At 42.2% G+C, this 12,940-nt stretch overlaps 1 protein-coding gene across 8 annotated transcripts in view; it reads right to left on the reverse strand.

Annotated features, from left to right (window-relative positions):
• ACAP2 (ArfGAP with coiled-coil, ankyrin repeat and PH domains 2) overlaps positions 1-12,940 on the reverse strand; it is a 135,704-nt gene that overhangs the window by 50,937 nt on the left and 71,827 nt on the right. For 5 of the 8 annotated variants that reach the window (XM_029068200.2, XM_029068203.2, XM_029068198.2 and 2 more), the window contains exons 8-10: positions 11,708-11,803; positions 4,669-4,743; positions 3,406-3,417 (exon numbers count right to left, since the gene is read on the reverse strand). In XM_029068200.2, the coding sequence (XP_028924033.1) occupies positions 3,406-3,417; positions 4,669-4,743; positions 11,708-11,803 (183 nt within the window). The remainder of the gene's footprint in view (positions 1-3,405; positions 3,418-4,668; positions 4,744-11,707; positions 11,804-12,940) is intronic. The other 3 variants (XM_029068201.2, XM_029068199.2, XM_029068205.2) reach the window with 1 other exon arrangement.

Raw genomic sequence — 12,940 nt, forward strand, 5'->3', positions numbered from 1 at the left:
GTATAGAACACGGGCCTGGGAGTCAGAAGGACCTGGTTTCTAATCCCACCTTTGTCACTTGTCCGCTCTGTGACCTTGGGCAAGTCGCTTTATTTCTTTAACTCTCAGTTACCTCATCTGTAAAACGGGGATTAAGGCCATGAGCCCCACGTGGGACAGGGACTGTATCCAACCAGTTTAGCTGGTATCTACCCCAGCACTTCACGTAGAAAGAGCTTAAAAACAATCATCATCATCGTTATTATAAATAGGATCAAGGAGGAGTTGAATCATCCACTTATAAGAAATGCATAATACGCTGGTGGAGGGAAACAGTTTATAGGGGTGTTGAATGACATATTCCCAACCAGAAAGATGGGAATAAAGGAGGACAATCTTCACACTGCTCCTTTTCGTGGCATCCTGTTGCCACTATCGGAGACAGACTACTACGAGTGCACCACCCAAGCACTTAGCACAATGTGCTGAACACAGTAGGCATTCACTAAATGCCATAACCACTAGTACCCAATAATGGCATTCATGGATTTTCTATCTTGGAAAGAAAAGACAACAAAGAGCTACAAGAAAATCCACGGCAGTCTATAATACCTGGTCCAGCCTCCCTGCTTGCCACCAGAATGCAGGCAGGAGCTCCCACAGGCGAGAGAGACACAGAGAGAGACATACACAGAGAGAGAAAAAGACAGAGAGAGAGAGAGTGTGTGTGTGTGTTTTCTAAGAGTGGTCAACGAGGCCTGGGTCCCTACAGCTACTTAATGCTCATTCAGCTGAACTGCCTCCTGACAACTCTGGGTGGAAATCGTTTGTACTGTACTTTAAGGAGCTATGAACTGTAGGGTCTACACTCCAATTATTCAATTATTAATTGTTTCCAGGCCAAATGATCTCACATAGCAATATGTTCTTCAAGACTGAAACTCTTAATTTACTATTCTAATTTTCAAACAACTCTGGGTGGAAATCTATTTAAGAACTGGTCAAAACACTGGTTGGAGCCAAGAGGGCTGTGAAAGATTCCTCTCTCCAAGAACCGGGCACAGCCACTTTGCTTTCACTGTTAGCTTGGGTTGCTGATTTTGTAACTTTGTGTCGTTCTGTTCTCCACTGTCTGCTTACCCCACTAGGGTTGTCAGGTGAAACTGTGTCTACTCTGGTTAGACTGGTGTGTCTATAGGGTTTACCCTGTAATTATCCCAGCACACAGCAGGGTGTTTCACACAGAAACCACTTGGTTCATTATAACTAATCCTACACCACCTCCAATTCAGTAGGTTGAAGGAGCAAAAACTGATCAAGAAAATTTAAGTAGGAATAGCATATGACACCCTCCCTTCCTCACTCTTTTCCTCTCCTCACCCCAAAGTCCTACGGAAGAAGCAGCCTTAATTTAAAATAATTTGGGGGCTGCTAGGTTTATGCAAAAAGCATTCATGGTTTACCAGCTCTAACGAGATTTAGCCGTTATCAAATCAATCGTAAGTAGTGAGCACTTACTGTGTGCAGAGCACTGCACTAAGCACTTGGGAGACTACAATATAATAGAGTTGGCAGGCATTCCCTGCCCACAACAAACTTACAGTCTAGAATTTCGCCCAATTGCCTGGGAGGAATTCACTGAAGAATACTCAATACAAAACAAGATTTCCCTAGCATGTTATATAACTTCTACACTGCCTCCTGTTTTTTCCTTCATATATATTCCTTAGATCAATGCAAAGAAATATTTTATTGAAAAGTTTTATTCAACTCACTTTTTAGACCTCAGACTTTTTATAAGTTAGAGGATTCATCTTTCGGTTTTTAGTTACCTTCAGCATGTTTTCCAATACTAGACTAAACTTAAGGTACAAAGGAGAGGGTAAGAAACATTAAAAATACAAAGTACAGAATATTTGCTGACAGTAAATTCAGAAAGTATGGAAGAAAAGGGTAGATGAGGGTAGTTTACTGAGGACAAGACTGATGAGATGCTCTAAAGAAATTTTACCTATGAAGGACCTGGACAGAGAATGGGGGTAACAATAGTCTGTTGCATATCTACCGGAATCTGTTGGCTATCACTGCACAACTGGTAAGATATTACACTATTAAAATACCACTAAAGTGCAATTGAATATCGGGTTAACTAGGACTTAGTTGTGGAAAAAACAATGTATTATTGTATTCTTCTAGATTGAACACTATTAGGTCATTTGTACTGTACTTTAAGGAGCTATGAATTGTAGTGTCTACACTCCAATTATTCAAATATTAATTGTTTCAAGGCCAAGTGATCTCACATAGCAACATGTTCTTCAAGACTGAAACTCTTAATTTATTATTCTAATTTTCAAATGAAATCACTCTCTGAAGAACAATGTTTCCCTGTTTCCCCTCACCTATTGGTCACAAAACCAAAATTTCATTCATTCAGTCATAGTTAGGGAGAGTTTACTGTGTGCGGAGCACTGTACTAAGCGCTTGGGAAAATACATTATAGCAATAGAGAGAGATAATCCCTGACCATAACCATCTCAATGTCTGGGGGTGGGATTTATTTTTATTTTCATTTTTATAGTATTTATTAAGAGCTTATTACATGCCAGGCACTGTATTAAATTCAGGAGTAGACAGAAGCTCATCAGGTTGGACGCAGTCCTTGTCTCACATGGGGCTCACAGTCTTGATCCCCACAGATGAGGTAACTAAACCACTGAGAAGTTAAGTGACTGGCCTCAGGTCACAAAGACAAGAGCCAGGAGTAGAACCCAGGTCCTTCTGATTCCCAGGCCCATGTTCTTTCCACTAGGCCACGTTGCTTCCTGAATGTCACTAAATCCTTAACCAATAGGATTAATTCATCCCCGGGTTCCTTAATCATTCAACAAGTAGCAGCAACTCAAAGACTGTAACAGAGCACAATAGACATCAGGGATCCGGGCTAGCTTAACGTGCCGATAGAAATAATCTAGAAACAGAAAAACATTTCTCTACTGTAGGCACCAAATTTCTTGTTTGCTTCTAAAATGCACTCTTCTGAACAAAACCTAAGAGATGACATTCTGATACCTGGGCTACAGGTTCAAATAACCACACGCTGCAAACTGTAAACAAAATGTGAGCCGATACCATTTCCTAAAGGTCACTTCTGGATCAATGTCCAAAAGTACATGGTTTTTCATGTGCAATTTATATTTCTGATCCGTAATAACAATGAACAGGGTTACTGAGGAATGACATCTGGTATCATCAAGTAAGCAATTCACTTGATATTTATACAGATTAGATTAAAAAGCTGAGGGGCGATTTTGATAGTGCCACAATTGATATTAACACTTCCATAAAGGTATAAAAGGTCCCATTTCACTAAGAATTCTTTCTAAAGTATTCTTAACTTCTTAGTTTACTGGAAATATAGTTTACCTGTAGTGCAGCCTTGTGGATAGCATTTAAAGAAAAAAAAACAGAATGAATATGCGGAATGAGCAAGTAGAATTCTGATTTTCAAGGGAAAACAATTATTCCTAGTCAAAGACATAAATTCTTGTTCTAACTTGTCACCAAATTACTCTTATTCAATGGTCTGTGTGTTCATTTTGGAACTTCTACACTGCATGTTCATTCCTGTAACTGTAATCAAACCAGACCATTAGCTTTTCAGAGTACATTAAGTTAGAGAGGCAAACACTATTTAGGCAAAATCTTCCCTGAAAAAAGGTTTCCATAGTATTTACTGAATCATGTATATACTCCATCATAGTGGACATTCTTTACCGCCCTGAAAATATCAGAGATACTTTTGGGGTATAATTTTCTAAACCCCAAAATCAAAATCTAAACCCCCTAACTGAATTTTTCATCCAAATGAAATATAATTTCAGTATTATTTTTATATAGCATTTCAATTCTGGCAGCAACTGGATCATTTTTACTGCAGTCACTGACTTCTTGGCGGGCCCCATGCAGAGACTGTCTGTCCCAGATGCACTGTGTTACTTGATTAGGCATAATGATAAAAACAGATGCAGAAGTCCAGTGGAATGATGCAAAAATGAATACCAAAACATATACCCCTCTACAAAGTTTATCTTTTAACTTACATTCTATACACCCTTATTTTAAAGGAGATTTCCCAACTGAAAAATTGTTTTATTTCGCTTCTGCATCACTCATGTTTTAAATGGATTATGCCCAGAGAAGTCCCTTGAAAGAATACTTTTCAGCCCTTGTTTCCCTGCAAGTTTAACAAGGTCAAGTTTCAGCAGGATTTCTTTAGCGGCTTTCTGAATCACGAAGAGCTTCCAAACCCACAAGAGCAAGCTCATTTTCTGGCCCTGACTCTCCCAGAAAAGACAAAGAAAAAACTCCCAATGGCATCATGATGTTCTAAAGCAACTGAATCCAGTGTGAAGTTTGAGAAATGGATTCTGTGCTGTTGATATTTAAATGTGACGGGTTACAGACTATAATGAAACCAACAATGGGAAATAACCCCCTAACGGAGTTTAGCCTTTGCAAGGTAGTACAATTCCAACAGCCAGGGGCTGCTTTCTGACATTGATGATCGATTTCACGGCCTAAGGCTTATAGCTACCCAAGCATTTTCAAAGGAAGAATGCTCAGACACCAAGATGATGCTGAACGTTAGTGCAAACTGTGGATAATCTTTCCCCCCCCCCCCGGTACCTTTTGTTGGATGGTGGAATGCTTCTGCTCCATATCTCTCTTCTCCTTTGCTGCATCCACGGCCAGTTGATCCAGCTAAAAGACAAAAAATAAAATTCTCAGCCTTTCTAAATACTGAAAGAAAACATATTGCATTGAAGAGTTCAGTTTAAAAAATCAAATTGCAGTATCACTTCACTGAAATCACATCGGCTTAACCTTACAGGTGAAGTCCTGGTTTGACTCATTTTGCAACCATTCAAGCTCAAGGACAGATTTTTCTGAAATGAAAACCCCAGTGAAAGAGCCAGTTCCTCTAAGATCTAAGGAGGCCATTCTCCAAGAACAGGGATGTGTGCAAGGGGGCCATTAAGGTGCACCACACTGATGACACACACAGCCTCAAAAGAACAACATTACTCATTTTGTGGCAGTTTTAGTGGCCCCTCAGCAGACGGTGCCTTAGCAGCAAAAGCTGGATTCGGGGGATGTTACCCTCTAGAACAGAAGGGCTTCAGGTAAGTGATCAACTTGTACATTTCTTGAAAAAACAACGGACAAGGCAGAGTTGCTGATTTCTAAGTTCCAGAACTTCTCTATTTGCACTATAACTGAATCTAAAGGGCAAGTATAACACCCCTCCCAAAAAAAAAACACTGGCTAGAGAGCAATAAAAACCAGTAAAAATTACTTGGGTGAAAATTTTCACAATTACTGCTTTAACACTGTAATTCTTAAAATCACAAATCTCCAGGGCAGCTCCCAATCAGGTTCATCAGGCTTTCATCGTTTGTGGTCTTAACTGCTAGATCGAAATTTCTAAGTGCGTTACATAGGTACATAAATGTTAGTAGACATCAGTCTTTCCAACATTTCTTCTCAGCTTTCCTTCTCTTTTTTCAAAAAATCTTATGACATTTTTGCACAGTTACTTGCATTCCTGTATGTATAGGGTGACTGGGTATGGGCATACACAAACGTACATGTACATATATGTACGCATATGTTCTGATTACAGCTTTTTTTTTTAACAGGCTTTTGCTCGTATATCTGTAGACTGTCAATGAAGGAGGAACATTCCACCTATACCGAAATAGATGGTGAGTGTGTAATAGGTGTATTATGGATATTTGGGGGTATATAGTTGTGTGGGGTATATGGGAGAGAAGGGTGTTCCGTCAATTGTATTTATTGAGCACTTCCTGTGTGCACGAGCACTGTACTAAGCACTCGCAGAGTATAATATAGCAACACATTGCCTGCCCACGATGAGCTTACAAGCTAGAGGGAGTGTGTGGGAGTGTGTGTGGTTGGGGGGAGGCAAACAGTGGGGAAGAAGGGAATGTATGTGAACTTTTGGAGAGGAAGGAATGGATTGGTGGCAAGGATGGGGAAGAAGAATGTGTGACCATGATTATGTGGCTGCTGTTCCCGCTGTCACATTTCTTTAACACCAATGGAAATGTCACCTCCTTTTCCTGGCAGGTGCCAGCATACGTGGCGTAAGAGTGGTGGAAGCCGTTTCCCGGCAGGCGGTTGCTAGGATGACACGTGACCGTAACAACCACCTCGGGGAAGCCGCCGTGGATAGGAAGCAAATGGCATGATTTCCCTAGTGAGGCCGATCCAAGCCGAGCACATCTGCTCTAACCCCAGCTACAAGTCAGGTTTCAGAGAGGTTTTTGAAAGTACCGCTTACTTGCCAGGAACAGCTGCATGAGGTGGCACCCCTGAAGCCAATTCCTTAGGAATGTCTGAGATAACATCTACCGCCGGTTGTGATCTTGAAATATGATCCACCCTGGGCTCCACTGACACTATCCTCTCCTGGTTCTCCTCCTCTCTCTCGGGCTGCACCCTCTCCATCTCTTTCAGAGGCTCTTCATCGGCCTCCCTCTATTTAACAGTGGAGGACCCTCAAAGCTCAGTTCTGGGTCCTCTTTTATTCTCCATTTTCTCTCTCTCTCGCTCCCATGGCTTCCACTAGACTTAGAGAAGCAGCATGGCTCAGTGGAAAGAGCCCGGGCTTGGGAGTCGGGTTTGAATCCCGGCTCTGCCATTTGTCAGCTGTGTGACTGTGGGCAAGTCATTTCACTTCTCTGTGCCTCAGTTACCTCATCTGTAAAATGGGGATTAATTGTGAGCCTCACATGGAACAACCTGATTACCCTGTATCTACCCCAGCGCTTAGAACAGTGCTCTGCACCTATTAAGTGCTTAACAAATACCAACATTATTATTATTATTATTAGACTGTGAGCTCATCGTGGGCAGGGACTGCCTCCTTTTATTGTTGTATTGCACTTTCACAAGCGCTTAGTACAGTGCTCCGCACACAGTAAGCACTCAATAAATTGACTGACTGAATGAATGAAATACCACCTTTATGCAGACGATTCCTAACTCTACTCTCCAGTCCTGATCTCTCTCCTCCTCTGCAGTTTTACACTCCCTCCTGTTTTCAGGACATCTCTACTTGGATGTCCCACCAACACCTCAAATTTAACAGGTTCACAACAGCACTCCTCATCTTCCCACTCAAGCCCAGTTCTCCTTCCTAACTTTCCCACCACTATAGACAACACCACTATCTGCCCACTCTTTCAAGCCCCAAACCTTAGCACAATAAACTCACCTTTCTCTTTCAACCCACGTGTTTAAAGTCACCAAATCCTGTCAGTTCTACCTTCACAACGTCTCAAAAATCCACTACCTCTCCACCCAATTACTACCACGCTGACCCAGACATGCATCATATCCTTCCTTGACTACTTCATCAGACTCCTTGAAGACTTCTGTCTTCCGTATCTTCCCTCTCCAGTCGACACTTCGCTCTACTGATAATTATTTTTATTTAAAAAAAAAAAAGTCAGTCCATATTTCCCCACTCCCCAAGAACCTCTATGGGTTGACCATCTACCTCCGTATCAAATAGAAACTCTTTACCATCAGCTTTAATTCACCGAGTCAACTCGCCCTCTCCTATCTTACCTCACTGATTTCCAAACAACCTACTCACTGAACCTCAATCTCCTCTATCCAGTCCCCGGCCCATGTCCTCCTTCTGTCCTGGGAATCCCTCCCCCTTCATAGACACCGACCACCACTCTACCCACCTTCCAAGCCCCATTAAAATCACATCTCCAAGAGGTCTTTCCCAACTAATCTAATCCCTAATTTCCCCTTTCTTGTTCTCCCTTCTGCACAGACTATGACTTGGATCTGATCTGTATCTTTTAAGCACTTGACATCCACCACATCCTCAGACGCCACAGCACTTATGCAATTAGTTTATTTTAATGTCCGGCTCCCTCTCTAGATTGTAAATTCCTTGTGGCCAGGGAATGTGTCTACCAACTGTATTGTTTTGTTCTCTCCCAAGCGTTTAGCACCATGCTCTGCACCCAGTAAGTTGTCAGAAATGATTTATTGATTGACTGACTGGATGTATACGTAATTAAAAATAATCAGGACCCATCCAAACGTTGCTACTCTGGTCTCTAACGTGCTCCCTGTCTTTCGCGACCTCTTTCAGTCCTCTTGCACCAGCTGCTGTCCTGTTGTACCCTGAGCTCCTCCACCACTGTCAGACTTTGTTCCCCAGCAGTGGCTTTGCACTCTCCTTTCCCTTAGCTTTTGAACTGGCTCCAGGAATTCTGACCCTGGCCCTCCGGCCTGCCCAATTTCAACTCCTCTTTCCTCACTCTTCTTCCTTCCTTCCTCTCCCCCGCCCTCCATTCATCCAACCATGGCCTCATCTCCTCCCTCCCTCCAATTAAGCTCATTGGGGACAGGGAACGTGTCTGCCAACTCGGTTGAACTGTATTCTCCTAAGCACTCGGTTCAGTGCTCTGCACATAGTAAGCACTCCACAAATGCCACTGATGTTGATGAACAACGGTATTTACGGAGTGCTTCGTGAGTAGAGCAGTATACTAACCACCCTCTACCCACTGCCTCCTCTTCTGCTTCTGCTCCCCTCGCAAGGTCCAGCCTTTCTAGCCAATTCATAATTACTAGTAATAATAACCGTGGTACTTGTTACGCGCTTACTATGTGCCAGGCACCGTACTCAGAGCTGGGGATAAATACAAGTATATCGCATTGGACACAGATCCTGTCCCATGTCGGGTTCACAGTCTTCCCCATTTTACAGATGGGGTAACTGAGGCACAGAGAAGGGTAGTGACTTGCCCCAGGTTACACAGCAGACATGTGACAGAGCCAGGATTAGAACCCGTGACCTTCTGACTCCCAGGTTCGTGCTCTATCCACTAAACTATTATGCTTCTACTCACCAGAAGTCTCCCTAGGCCAAAGAATTTTATATAGTCTATTTTATATAGTGTGCTCCTGAAAAGGCTCATGGGACACCCTGGGTCTCCAGTTGATTAGATAATGTTCAGACCACACGTCAACGGCATTTGAATTTCCTTCGTTAAATCTGAAGGACAGAATTTACTTTTCCAAGAGCTCGCTTTGGAACTGGACTCACCGTTTCACTGGTACTTTTCCTGCCACATGTTCCTGAAACACAACCTCCCTACAACTCTTCAAGTAGTTATATGGATTCGCCCTTTACCCGGTGTCAGTACATGGACTCGTCTCTTGGGAATAAGGGGGCAATCAACCGGCTTATTCCTCCAAAACAACTTCTCTACTGATTTCAATTTGAAAATCTTCCAGTTTAAGCAGAGCTCACAACAGCCACATGACCCAGTTACAACCGTGGTAAGCAGAAAACAGTTGCTTTTTCCTTCACCATGAATGTAATCGTTGGGGGAACCTAGCATGTCAAATCAGATATTCGGTGTAGGCTGGATGAACCCAACCCCAGCCAACGCTGGCTACGCTTTCCTGGCCTTAGTTCGGAGCTCTTCCTTCCACAGTCATGTCCTTGGGAGGGCATTCTAGAAGTTGTAAGTCTTCACAGCGTAACTAACCACGGATTCGTTTCCCCCAACGAGCGATACGCCATGACTAAATGCCGAGGCAACTCACTGCATGAAGAATACGAAGCTGCCACGGAGAGGGGAGAGTTCTCAAGGCCTTACTTAAAGTACCGAAGAAAGTACCAGTCCTCCACCATTACCATTACTTTTTTGCCTAGCTATCGGAAATGCTTTAGAAAGTAACTAGCATAAGAGCAAATGAAACTAAGGGCCTCAATTCTTGTGCAATTACAATCATTTGGTGCTGTTGATCTCCCAAAACACTAGTGCCTAGAGGAAGTCATATGCCTAAGAGCTGCGGCACCCTGCTCCCACCCCACCCTAAATAGGGTACTGAAATCAGGAAACTGCAAAGCCTTTACAGTATTTTTCATTTAAACATGTTAAACAAAATTTAAATATCTTTAAAATCTACAATAATACACTTCTGCTAAAACGTTGTGGTTTGACAAACAGTTTACGGCTTACGTGCCGTATAAAGGAGGAAAAGAGGAATTTAACTGGGTGCCATTTCTGACTCTGTAGCCACTGGGGTCAGGAAGAGGACTCAGGTAGCCAACCAAGGTCCTTAATGAAAGGGTCTATTTTCCCACCATCCATCCAGAGTCCAGGACTTGTACAGGGAAGAGGTGAGATAACAGAGGCCCATTTGATCATACAGGGGAGTATCAGGGGAGTTCCAGGGTCAGAAACAGGAAAAGCTTGCCAATATTTCACGGGCATTGTCTGATCCTGGTGTGACAATCCACGGTATTAATAATGTTGGTATTTGTTAAGCGCTTACTATGTGCAGAGCACTGTTCTAAGCGCTGGTGTAGACACAGGGGAATCAGGTTGTCCCACGTGGGGCTCACAGTCTTCATCCCCATTTTACAGATGAGGTAACTGAGGCACAGAGAAGTTAAGTGACTTGCCCAGAGTCACACAGCTGACAAGTGGCAGAGCCGGGATTTGAACCCATGACCTCTGACTCCAAAGCCCATGCTCTTTCCACTGAGCCACGCTGCTTCTGTATTACAAAGATGACAGAAAAATGATCTGTGGTAAGTCACCTGTAATAATAATAATAATAATAATAATGATATTTATTATGCACTATGTGACAGAAACTGTACTAAGCGCTGGAATGGATACAAGTGAATCAGGTTGGACACAGACCCTGTCCTGGTGTAGGGCTCACAGTCTCAAACCCCATTTTCCAGATGAGGTAACTGAGGCCCAGAGAAGTAAAGTGACTCGCCCAAGGTCACACAGCAGACAGGTGGCAGATACAGGATTAAAACCCATGACCTTCTGACTCCCAGGCCCTATCCACTACGCCATGCTGCTTCAATAAAAGTACAGCAAGCCTGCTTATGAACCAGCAGTTGCGGCATTCTTGGAAGATATTAACACAAAACCATTTTATGGTGTCGATGCAGCAATGGGAATTTGGGTTTTACATTCTCATGGCCTCAACATTTTTACCAAAACACACATAAAATGGCTCACATTTATACATATCCCTGGCTAGGTGATTATGTCCTTAATACCCCCATGTCTCTTTACTCTCCCTTTCATGAGTGAGAGTATATCTGTCTGTCTCTGTGATGGTATTGGCTTCCTTACCTTTTCACTATTTTGTTTCTTTTTCTGACTGTCTCCTTAAATCCAAGCAGGAAATAGAAACTGCTGTCTTTTCCCTCATCGGCTCCCTCTCCTCACCATCCTCAATCTCCTAACTTCCCGACTGCAAACTGATCCCTACCGACCCACAGATCAGGAACAATTCAACTGTGGCTTTAGCTACGTATAACAAAGATCACTGCCTTCCTCAAAGTCAAGTCAACTTTCCATTGGAATTACGGGCAAACAGAAATGCACTTTGATAAGGGAGTTTCCTCTGGTCCAAAGTAGTGGAAGTGGAGAAAAGGTTAATCATCTGTTGAAATCATCTCGGGTACGTTCGCAAAAGACAATTTTTTCAGAATCAGCTTTTTTGACATGCATCTTCTAAAACAATTAGACAATCAATTGCAACTTGGGGAACCTTATATGTCCCTTATTTTCAAAATCAAGTACATTTGGCCACCCCATGATCCAGGAGTCATGCTATATAATTCAATTACCTGCGCACCAAGATCCTTCATGTAAGGACTAAGTTCACTGAATAGATCATATCCCTGATGAAAGAACGCCAGATGAGCATACATAAAGGATAACATCTAGAAGGAAGAGAAATGCATTTGTGTTTAAAAAAGATTTGTTTACTGGACACTTACATTAAGTTTGCAGAGCCTGTGACATTTGGCGAAATTATAAAACTTGAATGACAGTAAGAAAAAAATACTTTAGAATATGAAATGGTAAACTGTTACTTTTGTTGATAATGTTCATAGAACCGAAAAATGGTCTTGCAAGACAACAGTGATTTGAGTGATTTTGGAATCCGAACGATAAAACAAGTACAATTTTTTTTTTTAAAAGGAAAGAGAAGTCTGTCTTCTCCCATTTCAAAGTGAAGAAGTCCAACTGCCATATTCATGGTCAAGTCAAAGCTCATCAATTCAATTAAACCCCATATTTCTTATCTTTAAAGCAGAAAAGTTCCAAACATTTGCTTTATAAGAGTTTTATTAAAACTTTTTACTTAAGATCAAGCCCCACGAGGAAGAGGGATTGTGTCCAATGTGATTAACTTGTATCTATCCCAGCGCTTAGTACAGTGCATGGCACAAAAGAGTAAGCACTTAAATACCATCACTAGTCAAGCATTTGATCTAAAAAAAAAGGGTGCTCTAAATCAATTTTTTTTTTATTACTTTTAGCACAGAAAAAATTACACCTTCAAAGTACCAGAAATTCTCTCGTACTAAGAATTGCACTCATAGCAGAGACATTTTACTTTCCTTCTCTCCCCACAAGCTCCAGGGCCCCGACCCCCAAAAAAGAATTAAAAAACAACATTACACATTTCTGAGCAAGAGGGAAAGAAAGCAATTACATTTTCTTTTTGCCCACCGTGAAGAGTCCCTTATCTGGGTGGGAGACAGGGAAATGGAGGGTAAGGAGACATGCCCCAGCCTCTTCGTCCACATGACCTTAGGACACAGGTCAGTTCAAGGAAAAGTGGGGGGAAATATACAGAGAGGGGATCAAAGGGTCAATGGGACAACCGACAGACACCACAGGATATCTGGAAAGGATAACTGAAGAGAAGTTATTCCAATTTTATATGGCCCTCTTAAATCCGGTGCCATCTTGATTATGAAGCAATATAATCCTTACCTTCCAAAAATGTTTTTCAAAAGAGCCCATTTCAAAAAAAACCAAAAAACCAACCTTTGAGTGATTTCATCACT

The sequence above is a fragment of the Ornithorhynchus anatinus genome, chromosome 7 (genome assembly GCF_004115215.2).
Source record: "Ornithorhynchus anatinus isolate Pmale09 chromosome 7, mOrnAna1.pri.v4, whole genome shotgun sequence".
Taxonomy (NCBI): domain Eukaryota; kingdom Metazoa; phylum Chordata; class Mammalia; order Monotremata; family Ornithorhynchidae; genus Ornithorhynchus; species Ornithorhynchus anatinus.